Source organism: Ursus americanus, chromosome 21 (assembly GCF_024610735.1).
Source record: "Ursus americanus isolate L20-20 chromosome 21, mUrsAme1.1.p, whole genome shotgun sequence".
Lineage (NCBI taxonomy): Eukaryota > Metazoa > Chordata > Mammalia > Carnivora > Ursidae > Ursus > Ursus americanus.
This window is the reverse complement of record NC_142147.1, coordinates 3,277,524-3,304,786: the sequence shown is the minus strand read 5'-3', so window position 1 is coordinate 3,304,786 and position 27,263 is coordinate 3,277,524. Positions and strand designations below refer to the sequence as shown.

Below are 27,263 nucleotides of genomic sequence, written 5' to 3'. Positions count from 1 at the left end.
TATAATATCTGGGCTTTTTTCTTTTTTTCTTTTAAAGGTAGTTCACAAACCTTAAAAAGTATTCTCTCCAGATTATAAAAGGTTAAAACTGTTTAATAGGAACAATCTGGGACAAGCAGAAACAGCTTTGACTTGGAGGATTAGAGCAACATACAACTGGGAAGGACTCCACAGGGACGGTCAGATTGGGACAATCTGCACCTCTTCTAGAGTAGAAAGATGGCTGATGGACATTCTGCCCTCTGTCAGGGCACATGCCATCTTGGAAAACTGTCAGCTTTCCAGACAGGCTAGCAGAGATCTTATTTACATTTAAAAATAGCTTTCTTCTTCAGTGTAGTGGAAATGCCCAGAGACCAGTCACTAAAAGCCCTCCCTAGCACAGATGCAGAACAGCTTTATTGATCTCTGGGTTTGTCCAGTCATTCCGAATGTCATCCAGGTGGTTATCGAAATCCACAAGTGTTTCGTAGGACCGGCTGTCCAGGAGTGACGCTGAGATCCTCTGGGCCTCTGGCCAGTCTTCACAGTAATCACTATGAGGTGAAATAGGAGAGATCAGCCTCTCAGCGAAAAACAGATGGCTTTCCAACAGAGTAAAGAGAAAACTGGCCACACAAACAGTGGTATAAAGGAAAACAATTGTGAATGCTAGCAAACACGCATGTTTCAAACACACAGAGACGTGCATAAAGAATATGCAGCATGGTTAAGAAATGAAAGAGACCCCCTCCAAATGAAAATCTGAAGAAGCTAGAGGGGGATGGTGGAGGCCTTCCGAGTGATTATAAATGACCAAAGCAAACGCCTGAGAGTGGCGCCCTGGGGCGGGGGGCAGAAGACTCGAGCGTAACACTCAGGCTGTCTCAGGAGCCAGGAAGCATGCATGATTTCTGTATGAGGTTTGTACAGTGCCCTGGAGAATATGTCAACTTAAAAACAGAAGGCCGGGGCCAGTGTCCCTGTGGGCGCTGGGTGCCTGGGAACAGCCCCCAGCATACTGCACAGAGGTCATCGCAAGAGCATGGCACTCACTAGTGTGGGTCCCTGCACCGCCATCTGTTTTCATGGTGTTCGTACACGTGGATCGTAGGCACCACACAGTCCATCGTAAACTTAGTGTTGTCTACCTGCGCACAAGACAAAGGATGCACTCGTGAACAGAGCTAACAAAGAGCTGACAACCGGCACGTTTCTGGAAATCCTCAGGTACTTCCTCGTGGCGCAGACAGAAATCCGCCTCATAGTGCGCAGACACTGCAAATCCGACGCGTGCAATCACACCTCAAGTGTGGTCTAAGGTTCCCTGTGTGTTATGCAGAATAAATGCTAAGTACCACAATTTTTCCAAGTGGAACTTCTGAATATTACTTCTTCCCTCCCTGTTAGAATTCTGTCTGAACTGAGCCTGTGTAATAAGGCTTTTGATGTTTGCTACTGTCTACCTGACTTCTTCCTTCCCTGTGGGCTGTTGGCTAATTCAGCGGCTTTCACACTTGAGCGTGCGTCAGAATCAGCCTGAAGCTTATTAAAGCAGCCTGCTGGGCCCTGAGAATCTGCACTTCTGACAAGTTCCCAAGTGGTGCGGATGCTGCTGGCACAGAACCCCACTTTGAGAACCGCTGAGTGGAGCCCCCACTCCCTACCCGCCATGGAGACGTGGCGCGTGCCGTGGCTGCCGTGGCATTCACACTGCGCCTGTGATTCAGCAACTCTGAGTCTGCAGCCGGGAGGAGACCACAGAGGGCAGCACTGGCCTGCTGGAGCGTCTGCAGAAACCACTCATGGGATAAAGCTCCATGTCAGCGAGAGATGCTCGGCAACAGAAAGCACGACGGCACCCAAGAGGGACTCACCATGATGAGAGCCGTATCGCTGAAGCCCTCGGCGATTCTGGAAGCCACTTTCTCGGCGACCTGGTTTGGACTGCAAAAGACGCGGCAGTGAGTTGACTGCAAACCAGCTTCTGCCATCTTGCACGGTCTCCCTACAGAAGGGCTAACAAGCACTGATACAAAGGGGAGCGCCAATAACCTGTGTGCTCCTCATGCTTGTTAGAGCGGCTCTGGGTCACTGCAGTGGGCTCCAAGGACTTGTGCCAAGGACAGGGAATGCCGTGAGGGCAACAGGGAGCACAGTGCAAAGCAGGTCTGTGCGTTCTGTAAGAGGCATCTTCTAAACAGAAAGGCTCCCTGGAACCCCACAGAGAGCACCCCTTGAGGCCGCAGATCCCCACTGCGCGCACCCACCCACCCTCTGAGCTCCAAGCTAGACGCCTCTTGGGCCAGCTGCTCCATCGCACACTTGCAAAGGGACTCTGTCTACCTCTTAGCTGCTGGCAATCGACCCATTTGACTTTTAATTTTGAAAATCCCTAGGCCATTCCAAATCTTCTCCATGCTTGCCAGGCTTCAATCATGGGCTCTGGCCCATCCCAACCTTGATAAATGATGACTTGCAAACCAGAGAGACTCCCACATCATCCCTGTGCTACCCCCCACCCCCAGCTATTTTTTGATCCTATCTCAGGCAGAGGCCTCCTCGCGTCCACAGGCCCCTCACGTACGTCTCCTCCTCGGGGGCCTCCTTTATGTTCTCTCCTCCCAGTGGCCCCTGCTCTGGTGCCAAATTTGAGCCAGTCTCTCCCTTCTTAGGAAAAGCATTATTTAACTGGATCCCCTTAGCCCCTGTCCAACCTCACTCCTTTCAACCATGTTTCTTAAACTTTAATACACCTTAATCTTTAATAAGCTGACAGTCCTGACTCTTGGTGCCACTTTGTCACCACACTGCAATCTGGCGCTCTGCCAAGCACCCCCACCATCCCTGGCCACCCAGCTGGAGCCTCCTGTGTCCAGGCAGCCAGCAGCTTCTCTGATTTGCCACTCTTCTTTGGTCCCTCCCCAGGTGCTGCAGACCCTCTCCCTGCCACCTCCTCGGTTCACCCTGCCATCCGCTGTGTTCAGGCGATCACTCCACGCTTGGGTTTCTAAAATTGCTTCCTAACCGGTCTCAGTTTCTAGGCTCTTTTTATTTCATGTATCCTGAAACCTCTCTTTAGATCAATTTTCCTAAAATGAAATTTCCATCCTGTTCCCTGCTGCTCACCACCGCTTGTGATCTAACAGCCCACTGTTCACGGCCTGGGAGATCCAGGCCCTTCTCCGTGTGGACCTAGCTACCGTTCCTACTCAAAGAACTCCTTTGCGCGTCTTAAATTTCAGTGGAATGGTCTCCAGACTGTCTCCTTCACACGCTCCTCCCTCTCACTCACACTGTTCCCTGTTTGGGATAGCCTTTCATGTTGGTTTCTGCTTCCTAAATCGCTTCCCATCTTTAATGCCCACAAAACACCATCCTCTATGGGAGGTTTTGCCAAACTGCCTCAGAAGGGATCCACTGGTCCTGTCTCTACGTCCTGTTTATTCCTAAAGGGCTTTAACACCTAATCCTGGGCACGCAGTTGTCTTTTTGTGCATCTTATCTTCCTAGCACAATGAGAGCCTCAGCTTTTTGAAGCAAGGACCAATCCAAGTATATTTTAACAGCCATAAAGATACATTGATAACTGTGGGTTTACTTAAGGAAACACACTATACAATTATGCTGTGATCGAGCTGGAAAAAAAAGGGCAGATTAGTATGTTTTATGAAAATGAACTATTTTATCTAATTATTCTATTTTTATGTTCAAAATTGAGACTCTGTAGTGATGTGCTGATTATAAGTCTGCAGGATTAGGAAAAATGAAACAACAAAGCAGCGTCAAAGAGAAAGGGCCCCAGGGGCTCCTGTCCCCCAGGCCACCATGGAAAGCTCTTTAAGGGACAGCAGAACTGCGCTGTGTTTACCAGGAGCCGGCAGGCGCGCGGTTCCCATGGCTCAGAAGGCGAATGGCAAGGAGCAGGACTGGAGCCATGGAGGCCTGCCTGTTCATCCACGAAATGTGGATGACACACACTGGTGTCCCTAGCTCACTCACACCTTATGTGCAAAGGGAAAAGAAGTCAGTACGTGCATAAAGCATCTGCCATAAAGAAACTTAGAAAACTATCATCCTAACATTTATGATGATCATGGTAGCTGGTGACTTTTATCAGGAAGGGCGCCAAGAAACATTCACTAAACACAAGAACTACCACTTCAGATGCCCAAGAACTCAAATTTAAAAAAAAAATTTTTTTTAAAGATTTTATTTATTTATTTGAGAGAGAGAGAACATGAGCAGGGGCGGGGAGGGACAGAAGGAGAGGGAGAAGCAGACTCCCCACCGAGCAGGGAGCCTGATGTGGGGCTCAATCCCAGGATCCCGGGATCATGACCCGAGCCGAAGGCAGATTTAACCGACTGAGCCACCCAATGCCCCTACATTCTTTTCAAAAAGGTTTAAAAAATTGTAGTTAATAAACCGAAAAAGTATTTGAAAGAACCGCCAATTTTGTTTGCATTTTTTGGTATTATGCACTTCGTCTCATTACCTCGCCCAGCCCTAACTGCATTCCTAATGTAGGACTGTCATATTATGTCAGTAAGGTCACTACTTGGCTTACTAGACTGTGTCTACTCTTTGTTCCTGTGAAGCCTCAGTGGTCAAATAAAACTGAAGGCACCTGGACAAAGAGACCACTTTGCCCATCACCTGCCCAAACAGCACAAAGCTAGGCATGTGCTTGAACTGAGGTCTCCATTCTTGATTTAAAAGCTTTTTATTGAGTGTCTAACCTCAGACCACGGCGCTGTGCCTGGTACTGACATTTACCCACGCGAAATGCAAATCACAAAGCAAAACCCCAGCAATTAGGAAGTGCTATAATAAAACCTGACATAATGACCTGAAGTTTAGTAAATAAGCAAAACTGTTACAAGCACCTTACATTTCTTTTTATAACATAAAATATTCACTGATCTTTTTTTAAACTTTTTCCTACGCTGTACTTTTCATCTCTGTGACTCATTTACAAGGGAAGTTTGTACTTCTTAATCCCCTTGACCTATTTCCCCCCTCTCCCCACACACCTCCCATCTGGCGACCTGTCTGTAGTTAATGGCCTTTTTAATTTAATTAATTATGTCTATTTCAAAGATTTTTACTTTTAAGTAATCTCTACACCCAACGTGGGGCCTGAACTCACAAGCACACGTTCCACCGACGGAGCCAGCCAGGCACCCCAAGAATCGGTTTGTTTTTTAGATTCCACATATAGGTGAAATCATATGGTATTGTCTTTCTCTTGTCTTGACTTACCTCACTTAGCTCAACACCCTGTAGGTCCATCCATGTTGTCAAAAATGGCAGCAAGATCTTGTTTCAGGGCTGAGTACTAGTCTATGTACACACACACCCGTCTTCCATGTCCGTTCATGCACGGACGGTCACGGGGGCTGCTTCCATGTCTTGGCTGTTATAAAGAGTGCTATGACAAGCACAGGGGTGCATATATCTTCTAATTAGTGTTTCCATTCTCATTTTCTTTGGTTAAATATCCATTAGTGGAATTAGTGGATCATATGGTATTTCTATTTTTAACTTTTTGGGGAACCTCCATACTGTTTTCCACAGAGGTTGAACCAATTTGTGCTCCTACCAACAGTGCAGAGGATTCCTTTTTCTCCATGTCCTCACCCACACTTGGTATTTCTTGTGTTTTTGATTCTAGCCATTCTGACTGGTGCGTGGGGACATCTCACTGTGGTTTTGATAGGTATTTCTCTGATGATCAGTGGTGCTGAGCTTCCTCTCTCTCGCGTCTCTTGGGCTATCTGTCTGTCTTCTTTGGAAAAAGGTCTATTCAGGTACTCTGTCCATTTTTTATTGTTTGCTTTTTGTGGATGTTGAGTTGTGTAAGTTCTTTATGTATTTTCGATATTGACCCCTTATGGGATATATCACTTGCACACATCTTCTCCCACTCACTAGCCTGCCTTTTTGTTTTGATGATGGTTTCCTTTGGCATGCAAAAGCTTTTTATTTTGGTGTAGTCCCAATAGTTTGTTTGAATGATCCTTTTTTGAAAAAAGTAACCATAGCACTAGTAGCAGTACCAGCCCCTACTTTGAAACAAGCACAAAGCTAAACATGGTGTATGTTGCTTCACTTTGTCCTCAAGACCAATTTCTGAGGCATGAGCTTTTACTACCATTTTATAGATAGGACCACTGAGGCCCAAGAGGTAAATCAGTAAGTCACCTACCATTTGAATCCACGTCTACCTGGTTCTAAGGCTCAAGTTGTCAGACACTATTAATCAGCTGATTTTTTAAAGAGATTTTATTTGTCAGAGAGAGAGAGAACACAAGCAGGGGGAGCGGCAGGCAGAGGGAGAAGCAGGTTCCCCACTGAGCAAGGAGCCTGATGTGGGGCTCGATCCCAGGACCCCGGGATCATAACCTGAGCTGAAAGCAGACACTTAAACAACTGAGCCACCCAGGTGTCCCAATCAGCTGATATTTCTAAAAGAAGAGCAAATTTTTAGCTAAGTCTGGCTGAGAGAGAAGTGAAGTTTCTCCAGGTAGAGGCAAATAATACTAAAGAAGGAAATTAGCATAATCTCAGCTCCTGAGCTTCCAAGCTGTGTGGCCTTTGTGCAGTGACCATCTCTGGCTAGACTTTCTTCACCTCAGTGTCCTTGTGAGGGTTAGACAGGACGACGCCAGTAAATCCTAACATAGCAATGGCACACACACACTGTGAGGATTGAATCCCCAAGTCCAGCAGAGATTCATCAGAAGGGCCTCAAGGGTGACTGGGCACTCTTGTCCCCCAGCTCATATATAATCCCCCTACAGACAAGGGCCTGTTAGTAGGCAGTTAAACACAGACATTGATGGGGGAATGCAAAACCCCTGAGCAGAGCAGATGAAGGAACCAGGAAAGTCTAGAAGTTCTGAGCAGCATAAAAATTCTCTGGGTAGGAGAATTCTGGGCTGCGCTGGGCTGGAATGAGGTCCAAATAGAGGCAGGAAGACGGAGGCAAATGAGGCACACAGGTGAGAGCCATGCACATACATCTGGGGCAACCGCATGAGGTGGGGATTTGGGGTGCGGTGGGAGGAAAGGGAGGCATCTACACTCGACAAACTGGTGCCGTTACCTCCTGCCTGGTCTCCTCGCCTTTCTGCAAGAGCAGCTGCGGCCAAGAACTGCTCGGTTCAGGGAACCCTCCTTCCAAGGACAGCTCCCCAGCACTTAGAAAGTGGAGTTCGAAAGTCCACCCGGTGTCTACCTCACGCTGCTCCCTCTCCGGACGCTCTTCCCTCCTGCTCTCCACGCGTGCACCTGACAAGACCCTGCCCGCCCCTGGGCATTCAAATGACACATCTCCCTGAGGGCTTCTCTGGTCGTCCTAAAGGAGGAGTTCCTCACTGCTCTTGCAGTCACAGCCTGCGCACCACCCTCAGGGCATGTGGCCCCCAGTCTGGCACTGCAGTCCTGGGCTGGCAACAGCTTTCATGTTCATTCCAGCAACCTGAGGGCAAAGGCCAAGAGTGTTTAGCTTTTGCTCAGCAAAGCCTGGCCCGGGGTCAGTCTTTCATGTAACAAAGCCCAACACCGACAAGGGCCCTGTGAACAGGCTCTGGATCAGAGATGGCGGCGCAGCCATGGAGTCATCTGTGTGCGGGCGGCGGACAGAATCAAATGGACAGGGGGTCCTAGAGGGAGCGAGGCTGGTAAGAGTACTGGGTCCTGCGATTACAGACGCCCTGTGTGTGGTCCTCCAAACAGGGCCTTTAACAGGGGTCGTTTGGAGCCCAGCATTTCGCCAGTTACCCTGCCTCCTTCTGAGTCCTGACGGGTGCATTTGCGCTGTGTTGACAGCAGCACTCAGGCACCAGCTTACTGTGTATTTCCAAACACACTACTGAGTCTAGCCGCTCGTCTATGCTGAGCAAGTACTCAGAACCCCAGGTGGTGTTCTGGTCTGGGGTCCTCCACAGCAGCCCCCAGCTGCCTGGACACTGGAGTCAGATGGCTCTATCTGACAGCGTGAGGAGAGCATGAGAGGGCCGTGCAGACCACCTCCCACCTGCTCCTGACTTCTGGCCGGAGGAAATCACAAGGAGGTCAGGGTGGCCATTCTTCTGGGGGTTCCCTGTCTGGTCATACACAGCAGGGTGGCTGCTCGACTTCTCCCAAAACCAAAAGGCAGGGCTTCCTCTGAGGTGGACATCTTTGCCGCACTCCTCCCTCCCCGTCCCTTCAGGCCCAGGGATGGTACCGCCTTCTGTCATAGCACTACCCTCTGTGGGTACATACTTCCCAGACCTCAGGAAACAACCCACTGATGAGCCCTCCTCAAATCATCCGAATTCCAGGGTGTGATCGGCTTTTCTGTTGAGACAGAGACTAAGGCAGAACGAAAACAAAGTTCTCAGCTTTGCTCAGTGAGAACCAGAGGCCCACATGAAGGAAGCTGCCAGCATTATATCTTCATCATGGTATCAGACCCTAAGAGCACCAAATCTAAGTTGTTTTATTTGTCCCCAAAGAAAGCACTATTCTTTCCTAATGCTCTGCCCTACACCATTCCTAGCTGGGACAGAAATCAGAGGCCCCTGACCGTTGCTTTCATTTTATGAACTCCCTTCAGGCAAAATAAAGAAGATACAAAACACAATCCCGAACTAATTTAAATGATGGAATTTCTGTTGTTTGGAATTATCCACACCACAGTTCCCCACAAACACCATAAACAAGCACAAAGGCGGGGAGAAGTTTTGTTCTCACAGAGCCTACAGAAGGTCAAAAGGCACATCAGAGATGGTGTGTCCCATGATCATGCTTTCAGACCACAGGGTTCTTGCATAGACATACCTGGCATCCTTGACTCGTTCATTAGCTTGATAATAACCAGCAATCACATAGCTATTATCTTTGCACCATGAATCAATCTGAAAGAGAAACAGAAATTGGGAAGAAAAGATGATTTTCCCTTAAATATCACCTCTCAATAAACACAGGAGACACTGCCCCACTACCCCCCAATGCTGGGACAAGACACAGTATAATCCCTGAATCCTCTTCCCCAGGAGAAAGGTCACACCAGCTTACTGTCCACGATCTGTGGGAGGCCACAGAAAACACAGGAGAATGTGGCCTCACCCTCACTGAGGGGCCCCAGTGCCCACACACACTGTACCGGTGCAGTACCGTGGGGAGGCGGGGCCATCTTTATCCACCTGCTCTTAAGATATAAAGAATAGAGGCAGTCAGGGGCTTGAGCAAGCCTTCAGCTCACTGAAGTCAATCCTTCACAGATAAGCAAACTAAAGCTCAGAGCTGCCCTAAGTTTGCGCAGCCAGAGAGCAGAACCAGAATGGGGACCTCGGTCTCTTGAAACTAAGTCTTGTTATATTTAAACTTCTGTATTCCTAGCAACAAACCATGAGAACCATTTCGTGCCAGTGTATGGGCTAAACAGGCACACAGATGTGTACACAGGCGTGCATACACACTCTCTCTCCCACTCAATTCCCTGTCAAAGTTTTTGTCCGTTTTATAATGCCACTCTTCCCGCATAAGATTTAGCTTTCTGCCATTATTAAAAACAACAAAAGGTCATCCTAACTGTTTTGCCATAATGGAATTTTAATAATATACTGCGATAAATTCTATTCTCAGTTTTCAGAAGAGGAAATAAAATTAATCCTGATTTTCTATAGCAAATTAACTAGTTAAAAATACTCTTCTTTTTTAAAAAACACTGCTGTATTGCTTTTTTTCTTGAATTCTGGTTTGGGACTCAGCGGTGTTCCCTATGACTAAAAGCAGACTTCCCAGAGGGTTACAGTCCAAGGTTCCCTGGCTTGCACAAGGATTAGAATAATAATTCTGGCCTCCTAAGAGCTCGCGAATTACCATATTGGGTCAAAACCAAGGCTCATTGAACCAATTAGATGTTTTGGTCATCCACCCAAAAGATTAGGGCTGTGTCTCCAAAATATTTACAGTCTTTTCACTGTAACTTTGCTACAAAGTACTCGGAAATCACTTACATTTTGCTTCTATCACCTCTTAAAGGAATGGGTTCCAGAAACTTTCTGTTGCTGCTTTAAGTGGCAATTTCTTTCCTTTTCCTCTAAACCTGTCTCTTTGTAGCACCAAAGGTCATAGCCTAGCTCTAAAATCTGGCATCTGCCCCACTCCCTGACCTCAAACCCACAGATCAGCCTCCCCTTTAGCACAGCCCTCAGCCTTTGCTTCTACTCAAAGACCAGCGTCTTGAGTGTGTCCTCGCTGACCTCTTGGGCATCCCTCTCCTGGCTCTCTGGTGAGGCTTGTCCTTTTATCCAGAGTCAGAACTAAAGAGAAGTCTGAAATGGGTCAGCATAAGGGTGCCTGGGTAGCTCAGTTGGTTAAGCACGTCTGCCTTCAGTTCAGGTTCTGATCTTAGGGTCCTGGGATTAAACCCCGCATGGCACCTTCTGCTCAGCAAGGAGTCTGCTTCTTCCTCTGTGCTCTCTCTCCCTCTCTCTCAAATAAATAAAAATTTTAAAATAAACAGACAGATATATAGATAGATGAGTCAGTAGGGCTGATTCCTTCTGGAAGCTCTAGGGCAGAATCCGCTCCTTGTCTCGTCCACCATCTAGAGGTCACCCACATTCCTTGGCCAGTGGCCACATCACTCTGACCTCTGCTTCCATTGTCACATCTCCTTTCTCTGACCTCGCCTTTCCTATCTCCTTCTAAGACCCCTTGTAATTACACGGGGCTCATCAGATAATCCAGGTTCATCTTCCCGCCTCAAGATCCTTATCTTAATCTCATCTGCAAAGTACCTTTGCCAAGTAAGGTCAGGTAGTCATGGGTTCCAAGCATTAGGATGCGGATGTTCTGGGGACCATTTTTGGCTGACCACAGGTACATTTAATATAATAAGGATTATTACTTGCTGCTGTTCTGACCACTCCAAGAGCTGTCTTTAGTGAGCACTCTAAGCTGCTTCCAGATCCTTTCCTGGGCTGGAGGCAACAGTTCAAGACTTGTACCCCAGCAGATGCACATGGTATCACCCTGCATCTATGCTCAGGGAGCACAGAAAGTACCCGATGTGAAGGTGATTCTTGTGACAAACATAAGGGCCTAACCAATTCCAGCAGAAAAATAGTGTCATGACCTTGAACTTCTAGAACTCTCTGAAGAGACTGTCCCAAAACCAAACCAGGTCACAAGAGCTCTGGCTTGGTTTTAAAAGTTTTGAATGATTCAAACAAGGACAACCAAGTTAACTGTAAGGATTTTTTTTTTTTTAAGATTAATTTTAGAGACAGCAGGCGAGTGTGCATGAGCAGTGGGAGGGGCAGAGGGAAAGAATCCCCAAGTAGACTCCCCACTGAGCGTGGAACTGTGGGGCTTGATCCCACAACCCATGAGATCATGACCTGGGCCGAAACCAAGAGCTGGAGCTTAACCAACTGAGCCAGCCAGGCTCCCCTGAAAGGATGCTTGTGATGGGCATGTACAGCAAGTCCACAGCTGTCCAGATAGACACACAACTGAAACATGAAAAACACAAACGGGTGGATGTAGAACTGACTGAGGGCTCCCACCAGGCACCAGAGCCCGCAGAGGTCAGGTGAACAAGTTTTCAATAAGATGGAAGCATTTTCTTCGATACTTTCCAAAGTGGAACCGGACCTCATTGGGTGAGAGTGACTGGGAGTGGGGTCCAAGTCGGTAAGCAGACAGCGAGCAGAGTGAGCGGGGGAGGCAAGGATGTAGTGGGTAGGTCTTGAGGGGCTTCAGAATCCTGCAGAAAGCCCAAAGAGCTCATTAATGAAAAGCTTTAGTGGATTTAAGAGGCAGCTTGCTCAGTCAAGTCAATTTGTGCCCAAGTGGGACAGGTCAAGGCAAAAGAATGAGCAGCTGTCCGAGTCTCTGCAAATCCATTTTGCACCTTCCCTGCTCTCCTGCCGCACACCCTGTGAACAATCCAAACAAAGGCCGCAGTTCAGGACCGACATCTGAAACCTGATGCCAAGTTAGTACAACTGACTCTGCATATAGGGTCCAAATTTCACATTTGCTTCGTGGTTTCTTTTGCCTTCCAGAGGGGAAGGAGGACACTTTTACCGTGCATAAGCCCGCCACCCTCTGTCCAGTGCCTTTCTGGCTCGTTCCATCTCAGATACACAAGAGAACTACTAAAGGCACCAGGCCGTACTCGTTCATTCCCAGTTCAGCTCTGCACAAAGAAACTAGCTTCTTTCTGCAAACCTGCCAGCATTTGCACGTGTGACACTGTAATTTTCAAAGCACCATTACCAACCTCATGTGACTACGCCATCGCCACAAAGCAGGTAAGAGAGAACTGGTAAGAGCCACTCTGAGGAGGGCGTCACTCCCACACTTGTCACTTAAAAGCTGAGGGTGTCTGTGAGCCTTGCTGTCTGCAGCAACAAGAAGGTCTTGGGAGACTAAGGAGAGGGCTTGCTGGATTCACTGAGAAGAAAAGTTCCCTCCCAAGTGGGATGCTGGTTTTTCTATGGAACAGGAAGGAGCTGGAGCCATGTAAAGAAGAGCTCTGGAGGTAAATGGGATGGGAAGAGGGTGAAATTCAGAGGGAAGAACTGAAAAGAGGACCCAGAGCAGCTGTCTCCCTCTCCCAGGCTAGCACGTGAAAGTTCTGGAGATAACACGGGGCAGAACAAGTAGGGGGCCTAGGAAAGAACTAGAAGGTAGCATCCCATGCACATGAGCACAGAGAAGTCACACACACGGAGGCAGCAGAAAGAATTCTGGGCCGAAATCAAGGTGATCAGACCAAGTGGCAAATAAGAACGTCATCTTGGTAGAATGTAATCAAAAGCTACTCCACAGAACCAGGTATCAACGAGAGGAAAAGGACAAAAAGGGATTACAGAAACAGCAGATCTGCGCTCATTTTCCTGCTAACATTTTATGGGTTTTTGCTATTAGAAATAATTCCGTCACTACCTACGTCAAAGGGTTATAAGGATAAAATACAGGCATAAGTACTTAAAAAAAACAAAAAAACAAAAAGCACCCAGAAATGCAAGGATTTTTATTTTTAAAATGGAAAATTATAATGAAAAGTTTTTCAAAGGAATCTGATGCTGCCCTTTGATGGACTGCATATCAAGTCACTCTTTCCCCCTTACTAAAAATAACTATAATATGAAATTCCTCGAATAGAAAAAAGCCATGAAAATAAAGCCTCATTTATACAGTTTCATGGATTTAGAAGCCTTAGTAAAATCACATCTACCATAGCTGATATACTGATAAACTACGGCTCCAATATGCTGAGCTTTTTCATTGCCTTCACGTTATAACGTTGCTAAGTCAAAAGCTGAATGGGACAAACATAAATACCTTAATTGTAATAAAAATTTTTCAGATGGGGCACCTGGGTGGCTCAGTCGGTTAAGTGTCCAACCCTTCATCTCACTCAGCTCAGGTCTTGATCTCAGGGTTGTGAGCTCAAGCCCTGAGTTGGGCTCCATGCTGGGTGTGGAGCGCACTTAAAAAAAAAAAAAAAGTTGCAGAGACTGTAGTTTGGACTTAACTTTGTAGGACCGGTGCCTCTAACACTGATGGGCAAGTCTCAGGAAGTGCTGCAAGCTAAGAATAAGGGCTGAAGGAGTGACATGGGGGAGCAAGACCAAAACAGGGCCTCATGTAGTGCCCCTCTCCCTTAACAGGATGATGGCAGTGGGCCATTTTAAGAGTCAAGGTCTCCTCTGGGCATCTTCCCTCCTTAGGAAGTGGTTTGGGAGGCAGCTCTGCTCCTCAGGGAAAATTCATGTAAAGGTAACTCTAATACAGTTGTTTATAGTTCATATTTTTAATTCCCTCAAGTATTGCATTTATACCTTATAATAGTAACATAACGCTTTAACTCTATAAAGGTACTTAAGAATGAGAAGTGGTAGTAGTAATTTGACAATTCCAACTAAGGTTCAAGTTTGTCTTTAAGATGCTTAGATATTTCTGGTAAGATTTCAAATGGATTTAATGCAACACACCTCTCCCCTCTGGCTACTCCCCGGCTAGCTTGCCCGACTCTTCTTCCAACCACCCCGCAGAAACACAGTTCCTCAGGCTTCTGTCCATAGCTCCCTCCACATTCCACATGCTGCCCTGCCAATATGGCCTGCTCTCCAGCTTCAACAGTCATTTAAGAAGCTACCGATTCTCAATCTGTGACTCCGGCCCATCCATCTTCTAAACTCCAGACCCATTTTTCAACGTTCAACACCACATCATCATTTCCCCCTCAATAAATGGTACCACTGTCGTCCAATGCATAAATCAGACACTGAGGTGTCTCCCTTGTTTCCTTCTATGTCCACATATGATTAGTCACCAAGTCCTGGGGATTCTTACTCCTGATTCCCTCTGACCTGTCTCCTCTGCATCCACACTGCACTCAGTGTAGGCCACCTCTCTGCCTCTGGTCTTGTATGCACTCTGTCTCCTTGCTGCAGGCTGGAGTGATCACTCTGGGATACAAATCCAGCTGTGCACCTCTCCTCCAGTGGCTTCCCTTTGTCCTCATGATGCTGCCCCAACTTCTTTGTGTGATCTGCAAGTTGCTGTATGATCAATCTGTCCACTGCTCACCTCTCTCTGCCCCTGGTCCCTTTACACTCTAGCCGCCCTCCCCTTTTCTCCTGGTCTTTGCAAACATTGGTCCCTTTGCCTTGAATGCTCTCCCTTCACCTCTCCCTACCCACCCCTCTACCCCCCATTACTATGGCTGGCCCTCTGTGTCACTCCTTGCATGTCCATTTCTCCAGGCAGCCTGTCTCTCCCCACTCTGGAAGCCTGGGTTAGCTATGTACCTCTCACCACTTTCTGCTTGAGCCCACATATAGCACTTATTCTTTGGTATTGTACTTTCTGCTTCCTGTAAGTTCAAGTGCTAAGCAGGAGTTGTGATTCACAGCCATAGCCCTCCCCCAGCACAGGCCTGGCCCACTGTTGGAAAACTGAATAATCCTGCATTAATGCTCCTGGTAAATCTAGTTCCCTGCAAGCTGATTACACTTCACATATCCAATCACCCTGCAATTCTCCTGAGAACAAAGTAATTAAGGCAGTTGGATGAAAAAATTTGCATTAAAACATACACATGCACACCCTAGTGATGATTTGGTACTGACAGCACATTTCTTCAAGAGCAAAAATGACCGATTTTCTAAATATCTACGTCTCACTCATGTCCTCTCCAGAGATGATAAAGATGAAATTCATACAATGGCTGGCTTAGTTTAACAGGCACTCAAAGATGTGCCCAGTAACCTTAGGGCAGGACCGTTTGCCCCTGGGTACTTCCTGCTTACATGGGTGTCATAATTAGGTGAATTATGAAACTGGTTCATTTCACTTTGTGTGAAGTACAGACAAAGGATCTCTACCTACACCTCACACTTATTACTTTTTCTATGAACTTTTTTTTAGGATAATAGCTTATATTTAAGTGAAAAGTGAACAGTATCTCAACTCAGGTACTGAGGCAGCTCTGAAGTTACAGTTTATGTTCCCCTGATTTTAACAACTCGGTGGAACTTACAAGTGGCCTTTTTTCCTTCCACCGATCACCAATACCCAGAAGCCACTGTCCAGAACTCAGTTACCAGCCAGCTGATCTGTATGCTAAAACTCTCCCCTACGCACTGCAATAAAGCAGTGTTCCAGTAGACACCTCAGAGCGGTGGCTGAAAGGTCTTTCTAATGTCACAGGGAGTTTTTAGCGTTTGAAACCCTGGATGCATTCTAGGTGGCGCCTGGCTGGCTCAGTCGGTGGAGCGCGCGACTCTTGATCTCGAGGTGCTGAGTTCGAGCCCCACGCTGGGCACAGTGCTTACTTAAAATAAGTAAGTAAACTTAACCCCAAGCTGCAGTGCAGCTAAATCATTAGCGGGGACGGGAACATTCTCCTTACGCAGCGCTCACGCACACTCAAGGGGACCAGCGCCCGCCACGTCAACGCTACCTTCCTAAACGTGTCTTGACTCTGGGGGTGCGGAGTACTAAGGTCCCTAGAACCACAGCGTCTACACCCGCGGCAGACCAGATAGGTGCTCGGTGACGGTGCGCGGGAACAAAGCTCCAGCGTCTAAGTCCCCACACATCCAAATCCCCGACAGAAACGCTGCGGAGCCACGGCCCCCCTTAGCGGCGGCTTATTTCTAAAAACGCTACGCGTTTAAGGAAGTGAACGTGACTCGTTACCTAACGCGCCCCTAAGAGCACCCGCCACGGCCTGTGCTCCATCAGATGCCCCGTGCGGAGCATTCCCCCCGCGCCCGCGGGGCACGCGGTCCCTCTCGTCACGGCGACCGCAGCGGGGGGGGCGCGTCCAGCTAGGACGGACCGGAAGCCAATGTCCTCACCCGCAGACTCCGAGAGGAGGGGAGGCCACCCTTCCCGCACTTACCAGGGTAAGGGCCACCTCCAGCATGGGGGCGAGGGCCAGGGTGCCGTGGAAGAGGGGGATACAGTCCACGAAGAGGGTGTGGTGGGCGCCCGGGCCTCCCAGGGGCAGGTGCTCCTTGCGCGGCTTCTGCTTCTCGGCCACCAGCAGTCCGTTGACGGCGCAGTGGGGGTACTTGGCGCCGTGCAGCACCATCTTGCAGTAAGCCTGGGTGGTCAGCTTCACCCCGGGCATGCTGAGCCCGGCAGGGCCCCGGAGGCCCCGGCACCGGCTGAGGCCTGGATCTCCGCCCGGCCGCGCGGCGCCTCAGCGGAGAAGCGGGAGGAGGCGGCGGCTGTCTGGCCCGGCCCCGAGGCCCGCGGCGGCCCACAAAGGCCCGGCCCGACTGCGGGCTCCTCACACAACGACTGCCACCCGGGAAAAGCCGACGCGCCCGCCTCAATCTCCACTCGCACTTCTGGCCGGGCGCCGCCGTAAAGCGCTCCGGCCCGGCTTTTTACGACGCTCGCGGCCCTTCCCTGCATCCGCTCGGGTGACCTCCGGCGCGGCCGGGTCCTCCTCGATCCCGTGGTGCTCCGCGCGCGGTCTCGCTCTCTTCCGGTCGCCGGCAGCCGGGGCATAGAGGGCGGTCGCGGCGGTCGCGGCAGGCAGCGGCGGGTGGCAGCGGCAGGTGAGCGGGCGGCGGGCTGCAGATGGCCCCAGTTGCGGGGTTGCGTAGGGCCAGGGGCCCGGAGCCAGCGGGCGAGTGTGCGCGCGGCTCGGCGCCCTGGCGCCAGGAGGGAGCGGTGGTTGCGCCTAGAAGTCCGGTGACATTGAGGCCGGCTGGCGGGGGCTCGGGGCTCGGGGGCCGCCGGGTCGCGGCCTATGTGTCGCCACGTAGCATACAGCCCGGCTGCATCTGCGCCACCCCGGCCGCGGGCTGGGTTCGGGCTCTGACCTTGGAGCGCCCGCTGGCCGAGGGCGGGGCCCGGGGTCCGCGCCGCAGCCTAGGCCCGCAGCCCTCCAGCGACGGCTTGCGCGACCGGCCCGGGCTTAACGGGGCTGCGGGAGAGGCGCTCCGCTTCCCGGCCCCGAAGCCGCCCAGCGTCCGCCCACGCGCGGGCCAGGCCCAGGGAGAGAAGACGCGGGGTTCGAGCGAGTTCAGCCCTGACGTTATGCTTCTATTTTGTTCTGCCTCAAAGGGGGTATTTTCCGAATGCGTTCGGAGTCCCTTTCGTCGTCAACAGTCCCCTGAAAGGGTCAGTTTTAAAGTAAGGGGGAGCTACGGGAAAAGGGCCCGAAGCTGGAACGACCCAGGTGAGAGGTGGGTCATCCAGGTCATGCGTTGTCCGCAGGGACTGGAAGTGGACCAGGCCGTATTTGCAGCCTTTCTGGCTGATGTCCCTTCCTATCCTACGCGCATACTAGGTTTTTTTTTTTTTTTAAAGATTTTATTTATTTGACAGAGATAGAGACAGCCAGCGAGAGAGGGAACACAAGCAGGGGGAGTGGGAGAAGAATAAGCAGGCTCACAGCAGAGGAGCCTGATGTGGGGCTCTATCCCACAACACCGGGATCACGCCCTGAGCCGAAGGCAGACGCTTAACCGCTGTGCCACTCAGGCGCCCCTGCATACTAGGTTTTTAATCAAATACTCAATTGCGTGGGGTGCATGCCGGTCGCTTTGAGCTGTTTATTCTTTTTCTCCAAACAGTAGAGCCCATCATGGCAGCCCAGCACTGTAGGGTTTCTAGCTTTTTCAGTCTTATTAGAAGTACTTCTTGTTTTTTTAAGAAAACCAGTTTTCTACTAATTTCCTGTAGTGTGTATATGTTATGGTATTTAGTTTATAATGAAGGTCTGCAAAAACATGTCGACTGCTAAGAAAAGCCTCATTTTAGATTATTTTGTGGATTCAGAGTCAGTAAGGAAAAATGGATCATTTCTCCCCGGGGGGGGGGGGCATAAAAAAGGAACATGCACTGGAATTCCTGATAGGTGTCTGCCCTCATTCATGGAGAAGGTGTACGTTTTTATCTTTCAGAATGTTGGCTACCAGAGTGTTTAGCCTAATTGGCAAGCGAGCAATTTCCACCTCAGTGTGTCTACGAGCACATGGTAAGTGTAACTTTTCTTTTAAATGGGCTGAGCTAATTTCATTTTGCTCCCACTGCGTGTAAGCCCTTGTGCTGGGGTTTCAAACACAGACAGCCTAAGGTGGGCTGAGATCCTGATTCCGCCGTTGTGGGACTTCAGGGGGAGGTAAAAATATTTTAATAGGGTATACTTCTGGATTACAGAATGTTTATGAATTGTATTGAATACTAGTCTGGATCTTTGTTTATGTTGCTATTCTTTCCCCCCTTTACCTTCCCTTCCCCTTTTTTTCAGGTTCAAGTTCCACCCCTTTCAAGAGATCTCCACCATACTTGACTTTAATAATCTCTTCTCCCCCCCCCCCCCCAAAAAAAACACCTAACCAGTTTTCTTCAGTACCGTTTACATTATTGGGGCAATGGAAGGGAAGGAGTTGGACTTCCTAGCCTGACCAGAATTCAGTCTCATTTTTGTCTTGGACGAGCTACTTACGTGCAGGAATCTGTTTTCTCACCTGAAATATTTGTAAAGAGCTTAGTTCAGTGTCTGGTTTTGCATTCATCGAGCATCTTTGTACCAGACATTGGTAGGCACTGAGAATAAAAAGAGTATGAAATGGAATCTTTCCACAGGACATTTGCTATCGGGAGAGGGACAGATACATGAAAGCAGTGTTTGAGTGAGTGACAGCCCCTGAGGAGAAACATTTAGCCTGGACCGGGGTTTAGGAATGGTTTCTGGAGGAGAGACTTCACTGTGCCAAAGGATTAGTAGGTTTAACCTTATCAGGTTTTTTTTACTTTTTAAAGATTTTATCTATCTATCTATCTATCTATCTATCTATCCATCTATCTATCTATCTAAGAGAGAGCATGTGCACAAGTGGGGAAGGGGCAGAGGCAGAGGGAGAAGCAGACTTCCCACCGAGCAAGGAGCCTGATGTGGGTCTTGATCCCAGGACACCAGGATCATGACCTGAGCCAAAAGCAGATGCTTAACTGACTGAGCCACCCAGCGCCCCAGACCTCATAGGTTTAACTTCATATTCAGACGGCTGTGGCATTCCATACAGAGGGAAAGCAAGCAAAAGGACAAAATGCAAATTTGAATGGCAGGTTGTGTTAGTGAGGGGTCAAGTGCAAGGCTTGAGTAGTGATAATGAACTTGGAGAGCAAGGTTTATGTATCTTGGGGCTCAATAATCAGTAACTGCTTTATGTGTGAATTTTTCCTTGAAATTGTGTCCTTGAATTGCTAATACTGTTGTGCTACATTTTGCTCTATTCCTTAAATTGCCCAGGATAACACTGTGGACACACATAATTTTATTTATTTTATTTCTTAAGATTTTATTTTATTTTGAGAGTGAGTTAGCAAGAGAGAGAGCGAGAAGCAGGCTCCCTGCTGATCAGAGAGCCCAACACAGGGCTCAGTCCCAGGACCCTGGGATCATGACCTGAGCCGAAGGCAGACGCTTAACTGGCTGAGCCATCCAGGTGCCTGACACAGATCATTTTAGTAAGAGTATCGTTGAAATATTTGTCATTTAAATGAGTAAGTAATAAAAGTTTGTTGTGTAACTATTACATATGGAAAGAAATACTTCTTCATTAAAAGCCTAGGAAGTCATTTATGACAGATTATATTTTGTTTCTATTTTGGCTTCGCTTACATGTTTTCTTAGCTTTTTTCTTTGTTTAATTTAGTTTGAGGTGCAATTTATGGAAAGTAAAATGTATTCTTTCTAGGTGTAATGTTCTGTGTATTTTGATAAGCTCACCCGGTTGTGAAACAGTGGCTCCAGTCAGGAGCTACAACATCTCCCCCCGCCCCCCCAAAGTTCCTTCGTGTCCCTTTGGTCATTCTGGTTTTTTATAAGAAGCCAGCTTCTTTCTCCTTATGGCGGCATTGGCTGTAGCTTATTCTTAGGTCTGGTTGGGCAGAGGAAATGAAATAGTTCCTTTCTGGTATTCTTCGGTGGCTTCTCGAGCCTAGTAAGATCTGGAACTAGCCTTCCGGATGTCATCACACCGTACCTAAGCAAACAGCATACCCAAACCAGCCCTCCCGGGTTGCTCAGCGTCCCAGCCCCCAGTGTTATGGTTCCTCTCAGGCAGCAGGCTGCTGCTTCTGCCTCAGCTCCAGAGCTGTGGGTGGGAGCTTTTTTCTCCTCGTCAGCTTCAGTGCAAACGTTATTTTAGAATATCCTTTCCTCGCCACCCGTTGCGAAGATGCTGCTTGTCCTACATCACCCTGCTTTGTCTTGGCTTCGAGCAGTGACGTACTACGGTTTGTCCGTATCGTCTGCCTTTGCTTCTAGAGTGCAAGCTCTGTGAGGCTGACCACCTGCCTCTCCTTCGTTGCCATGTCTTCACGCAGTGGGCAGATGGCGAGCACTGCAGTCTGTTGAGCAAGTCTTACTCTTTCGTTTTTAACTTTTAGTCATGCAGGCAGGTCGTACCTGAATACACAAACTGGTTCCACATAAAGTAGTGACGCCGGAGCATTGCTGGCGGCCACCACGGTGTTGGATTGAGGGGGCAGCTCCCGTTCCCTGGACTGCCTCAGCAGAGGCTCTGAGAAACCCAGCGGAGGACAGAGATGACAGGGTGCTCACAGGGATGCAAAAGTCTCTTCTCTGTCTCTCTCTCTAAAAGCAATGCTTGGTATGCCAGCCTTGTGGGGTATAGAGGACCAGGTCCAAAGTGCTGAAGAACCCCTGGCAGCCCTGGGACCCCAGCTCGGCCATTCTCGTTCTAGAAAATGAAATTTTATGCTGACGGTGCTCCAAGGTTATGAGCATTTGCATTTTTATTACTTGTTTTATTGAGATAATTCACTCAGCCCATTGAAAGTGTGCACGTCAGTGGTTTTCTGTTTAGTCCCCAAGTCCCCAGGTTGTGTCCTAACCACTAGAGTCAGGTTTAGAATGTTCTCATTACCCTTTTACCTCTGTTTTTAGTAACTAACATGTGAGTTGAGTGCTAGTGTACAGCTACTCTTTTTAGTCCACTCGTGTTAATAGAACTTCAGAATTTTAAAATGGGAAAATAATTCTAGTCATTTCCACCTTAAATTGTTTGGGGATAAGCTCGAGTATTTTAGGTATGATAGTCATTTGCCTGGCAAAGATAAGCATCTAGAGAAATTCTACTTTGCTTGACGTGAAATGATATATTTCACTACTGTTAACATGACTTGGGAGAATTTAATCATTGGTGCTAAGCTAGTGAAAGTGAAGTGTTTTTGTAGGACTTTGTATTTCCAGACCAGTTTGGATAACAAAATTTTCTTGCAGATGTAGAATAGAATTGAAAAAGCATTTCTTGCAAATGTTAAAATTTTCTTGCAGGTATAGGATAGAATTGAAAAAGCAGCTTTCAGCAGCTTTATTTAGGAAAACCCCTAAATAAAAGTAAAGCTATTCCTTTCTTTTCTACTCTCTGAACCATTTTCCTCTTTCCTTGACTAATCCCCAAATACATGCTTGTTTTAAGGCACTGAAATTTCTTTTTTTTTTTTTTAATAATGATTTTTTTATTATATTATGTTAGTCACCATACAGTACATCCCCGGTTTCCGATGTAAGGCTCGATGACTCATTAGTTGTGTATAACACCCAGTGCACCATGCAATACGTGCCCTCCTTACTACCCATCACCGGCCTATCCCATTCCCCCACCCCCCTCCCCTCTGAGGCCCTCAGTTTGTTTCTCATAGTCCATAGTCTCTCATGTTTCATTCCCCCTTCTGATTACCCCCCCTTTCTTTATCCCTTTCTTCCCCTACCGATCATCCTAGTTCTTATGTTCCATAGATGAGAGAAATCATACGATAGTTGTCTTTCTCTGCTTGACTTATTTCACTTAGCATTATCTCCTCCAGTGTAAGGCACTGAAATTTCTTTCTCTGTGATCAGAAATCCCCATTTTTGTCCTCTCTCCACTGACAACAACTGGGGTTTACTCTGCCAGGAGTTTGTGTTCAGTTGCATGTATGTGTGAGGACACACACGATTTACAGTCTTAGGAAAAGAGCAAGCCCTGTGTTCTGTGATCGCCGGGTACACGACTTTCCATGTTGAGCACAGGAATCTGCTTTACTCCCCTGCCCGTTGGGTCTTGTTTCCTGCTGCATATGCGCCCACCTCCGTTTCCCTTCCTCTGCTGCGCCTTTCTCCCCCGAGCCCTTGCTCCATAATTTCTGCTTCACATGTCTGTCTGCATCGTGTCCCGCTTCTATCGTGTGAGCACCAGTGATCTTTGTTCACTGATCTCAGCTGTCTGCAGCCGCGGTCAGCATGTAGTAGGCGCTCAGTAAACGTGGACGTGTGAATGAGTGGCTCCATGATACGGCCGTGGAGGCCGTTGCTTTCAGCCTCTAGTGGACACAGGTCATGTGTTTTTGTTGTAATGAACAGTGCCGTATGTCTGTTTCTGACCTTTGAACACTTGTTTCTTTTATGAGTTTTCTGTTGTTTTTGCTTTTCCTCCTTAGTGTGAGTCTCTTGCAGAAGAGCCTTCATCGAGTCTAGTAGGGCGTCCTGGGAGGCCTTGTGTGCCCTCCGAGTGGCACTGCTAGCCGCGGGCAGTGCCGCCTCCGGGCAGCCGCCCCGGCACGTGCATGTTGGCCGTGATGAAGTGCTGCTGCTGCCCCTCGTTCTGCCGTCTGGCCACGCAGGACAGCCTGCTCGCTCATCCTTCCGACAGCCCCTGAGCTGCTTGAAACGTGACTGCAGCTCGCCGGGATAACTGAGGTCTTCAGGGTGTACTTGCCTGTACTCGTTTTGCTTTGTAACTCTGACCCTATGTGAATATTCACATATTTGTCCACCGTGTTTTGTAGGAAGCGTTGTGAAGAGCGAAGACTACGCTCTCCCGAGTTACGTCGACCGGCGCGACTATCCCCTGCCCGACGTGGCCCACGTCAGGGACCTCTCTGCCAGCCAGAAGGCCTTGAAGGAGAAGGAGAAGGCTCCCTGGAGCAGCCTCTCCATTGATGAAAAAGTTGAATGTGGGTATTGAAGCAGGAGTGTGGGCAAACCGTGGAGAGATAATTTTTTTTTTTTTTTTAAGATTTTATTTATTTGAGAGAGAGAGATAGCCAGCGAGAGAGGGAACACAGCAAGGGGAGTGGGAGAGGAAGAAGCAGGCTCCTAGCGGAGGAGCCTGATGTGGGGCTCGATCCCAGAATGCCGGGATCACGCCCTGAGCCAAAGGCAGACGCTTAACCGCTGTGCCACCCAGGCGCCCCCGTGGAGAGAGAATTTTGACCAATTTCTGGGCTGTGAGCTGGAGGGTGCTGCCCGGAGACCAGCGTGCTCGGGAAGCCCGGTGTGCTGTGTCCTGCGGGGTTGTTCCAGGGCCCTGGCTCTGTGGGCTGGCTGCACCTCTGCCCTGGCCCCTCTGTCTGTGCTCAGGGGGCTCTGGTCCCCAGGTGGAGCATAGACATGGATGCAGAGTGGCCAGGCAGGGGTCAGTAGGGTGTGGAGCGTGTGGGTGCAGCTTCTTGGCACCTTTGCCGAGTAGGACTGGATTTGCTGTAACTTCTTGATGGAACACAGCACAGCAAGATGCTGTCCCTTGGGAAAGGGGAGTGAAAGTTATGGGATTGTGCGGATACTATGCTGTAATCTAAAGAAGAAAGAATTCACTGTGGGTTTTTTTGCCCAAAGCAGACTCATTGCGTTTTCTTCCCTTCATCATGCCTTGTACGCATGTGTGAGCACGTGCATGCGTGCTTTGTCCCTTGGCTATGTTGTTGGAGAAATAGCAGAGCCCTGCAGAGGAGGGGCGCAGCCGCCCTCACTCCGACAAATGCCTGTGCTCTCTCCCCAGTGTACCGCATGAAGTTCAACGAGAGCTTTGCTGAAATGAACAGGAGCACGAATGAGTGGAAGACAGTTGTGGGCACCGCCATGTTCTTCATCGGCTTCACCGCTCTCATTCTGATTTGGGAGAAGCACTATGGTGAGTCAGGAGGGGATGTAGGCCTGGTGTCTTGGGTCGCAACCACTAAGACCTGGATTGGGTCTAGCGCCCATGAGTGGATTGTGGGTGCCTGCGCACAAGGCAGGCACTTCCGTCCTGGGATCTATCCCAAGATTGTTCACTAGGTTTGGGAAACCAGCTCATATTAACGGAAGCGTGAGTGACCCTGACTTACGGCAGGTTGTGCTCGGTAGTGAACGGCCTCCCCGCTTTGTATGGCTCTCTATTGACTCACCAGACAGTTATCAAAAGGTGGCGTAGTGAAGGTTTGAGCAAGGAGAAGGGCACGGATTCTCATCGATGGGCTATTTCAGTTGTCTGGGGGCTGCATCTCAAGAAGCAGAATCCTGGGTCTTCAGACCTCACAGTTTCTGCTTAGACAGTGTCGGGTCGCACATTCTTTGCTGCCTCTCTCGGTTCTTTGTGTGCAGACAGAATGGGTTTTTCCCGTTCCAGTGATAATCCTGTACTTGTGGTCTGCGTGGACATGGCTCATTCATGCTTATGTATTTGATCTCACTCGTCTAGTCGCTTTTGGCTGTTGGTGCCCTGCGCTAGCCTGTAGGCCCCGTTGTCTGCATCCTATGGAGAATGCTTTCTGCTCTCAGCTTGTATTTTATTGCTAACTCTTATCAACATAGGAATAGTATGGAGAGTTGTCGGTGCCCAGAATTCAAAGCCTGTATGTGTGTTCGGGTATTGGTGCTGAGTGGCAGATGGCTTCACTAGCCTGGCGGCCGGTGTGTGGTGTTGGGGAAGACCTGACCTGAATGGCCCGTGGGCTTAGAAAGGACCCGTCAGGACGGTTGTCTCATGAGATTGTTTTGGGCTTTAGTGTACGGCCCCGTCCCGCACACCTTGGAAGAGGAGTGGGTGGCCAAGCAGACCAAGAGGATGCTCGACATGAAGGTCAGCCCGATCCAGGGCTTCTCGGCCAAGTGGGACTACGACAAGAACGAGTGGAAGAAGTAGAGGGCCACCGCTCTCCCACCTGAGCCCCACCTTGTTCAGCCGCCTCCATGCAGCTCAGCATCCTCGCTGGAAACCGTTCTGCAGCAACACCAGTGCTAATAAACGAGCAGTCTACGTGAACTCCTTTGTGGTCGGTTCTTTGACAACTAAATGAAAGTACCTGTTGTTTGAAACAGCTCCCAAGTGTCGGACGTGAATATATTTTGGGTATAAATGAAATGGCAAGAATAAATTGTTTAAGGGGATAGCATATAAAAGCTAAAAATGTAGGGTCCTGTGATGTGAGATGTTTGGTTTTTGATGAGATTTTTAGGAATGTAAAATCCATTACGGAAGCTGGAACAACAAATGTCCCCATGGCTAGTTTTCTTCTGGGGACCCCCCCCCTTTTGAACGGGTCAGTGTTGTTTAGAGTGGGTGGCTGCAAGCCTGGGAAGGGCAGGCTGAGTTCTGAGCTCCTGGACTGAGGTCTGACTGATGGACTTGGTTCCCTGGCCACTCTCAGCCTTTTAATCTAGAAGGAACAGTGGGGCCAGTGCCAGGGAAGGAGCGTCATGCTGGCCCCAGCAGGCTCCCTGTGGGCTCGCATCCCAGTGCCTGCTGCTCTCCCACCTGCTCTGCACGTTCGGTCCCCTCACTGATCTCTGGAGACCCTGTCTGGAGCAGCAAAAGAACCCTCAAACAGCCTGTGTGATGGGCTGCACAGAGGGCAGGCAGAGGGGTCCCCCAGCAGCCTTCATGTAGGGGTGTGCCGACAGTGGGAGGTGGCCTTCGAGCAGTCCAGCGGTGACTAGGAGGGAAGTTGGCCAATAGAGCTTGACCAGAGGCTGTCACAGGAAGTAGGCCTTTGGTAGGAAGAAGGCTGAAACTGACCAACTTAAAATTCAGAGCAGGTTAAATAAAGCCCTTGATGGTAGTGTCTTCCCGCTGCTTTGGAAGTGTCCTGGCTCCCTCCTCCTCAAGCGCCCTTCCGACTTCCTGGGAGGCCCTCCCCACCTTGGGGAAGGGGGATGCTGGGATCTGCAGGGCATGGGAGTCTGGCTGTGAGGGCCAGTATGTGGGGCCGGTGTGGCCTCTGGATGGCCTCCCCTACAAAACTCAGGCCTCCTGCGAGGTGGTCTCATTTTCATTTCCTTTCCAGGGTGGGCTTGTATGCGGCTGAGGAGTCTCACCTGGCCCAAGATCACAACTGGCCACCACTTGGCTCTTCTGACCCTTAAATGACCACTGATGGAGCACGTACCTAGGCCATTCACGTCAAGGCCATTGTCCCTCTTCAGAACAACCCTGAGAGGAAGGGCCCCTTATCCTGGTTTAGATGATGGAGCTGAATGGGTCCAGAGGTGGGGGGTTTTGCCTGAGGGAACACAAGAATGTTGCAGACTGTTCGAAGGTCCCATTGACCCCCAAACTCTCCTACCCTGGAATAGCTCCAAACAGTCTCCCTGAACTCGGGGACTTTCCATGGGGTAACCAAGCTTTCCCTGGCCTTCCCTTACCATGTAGGAACCTGCTCTCTTCAGCTTGCTAAGGGGATTACCACTTGTACATCAGTGTCAGGTCCCAAAATGTGACTATGGAGTTCTGTTCTCTGTGTCCTTGTTCCTTCTTTGTACTATAGTGGGAATTCAGGAGGGAGCTGGGTTCATGCTAGATTCAGTCCATGATCCTTCTGCCAGAGGTCTTCTTGACCATGGCTTGATCATCTGCATGTTGTGGGGTTTAACAGTGGATGTGACCCTCGGAGCCCTTACCCTTATGGGGCTTGCAGAAACACTGAGGACAAGTAAAACAAGGCGCAGAATGGGAAGATTTAATAATGTT

The 27,263-nt window shown here is 49.1% G+C and overlaps 2 protein-coding genes across 4 annotated transcripts; one reads left to right on the top strand and one right to left on the bottom strand.

Moving 5' to 3' along the window:
- On the bottom strand, positions 1 to 16,874 carry EMC8 (ER membrane protein complex subunit 8). 2 transcript variants are annotated; one of them, XM_087870400.1, is made up of 5 exons: positions 16,406 to 16,874; positions 8,812 to 8,888; positions 1,857 to 1,926; positions 1,036 to 1,126; positions 1 to 536 (listed from the first exon to the last, which is right to left on the bottom strand). In XM_087870400.1, exons 1-5 carry the CDS (start codon positions 16,634 to 16,636, stop codon positions 364 to 366), a joined length of 642 nt encoding a protein of 213 aa, XP_087726526.1. In that variant the 5' UTR covers positions 16,637 to 16,874; the 3' UTR covers positions 1 to 363. The 2 variants fall into 2 exon arrangements, with proteins under 2 accessions (XP_087726526.1, XP_045628663.1); XM_045772707.2 differs by having other exon boundaries at positions 1,036 to 1,130; positions 16,406 to 16,872.
- Positions 16,326 to 25,559, top strand: COX4I1 (cytochrome c oxidase subunit 4I1). Of its 2 annotated transcripts, none has more exons than XM_045772711.2 (5): positions 16,326 to 16,409; positions 18,426 to 18,499; positions 23,323 to 23,490; positions 24,315 to 24,446; positions 25,303 to 25,559. In XM_045772711.2, the coding sequence occupies exons 2-5, from the start codon at positions 18,427 to 18,429 to the stop codon at positions 25,437 to 25,439; spliced, it is 510 nt and encodes a 169-aa protein (XP_045628667.1). In that variant the 5' UTR covers positions 16,326 to 16,409; position 18,426; the 3' UTR covers positions 25,440 to 25,559. The 2 variants fall into 2 exon arrangements, with proteins under 2 accessions (XP_045628667.1, XP_045628666.1); XM_045772710.2 differs by lacking the exon at positions 16,326 to 16,409 and adding an exon at positions 16,939 to 17,072.
- Positions 25,560 to 27,263: the final 1,704 nt, after the last annotated feature.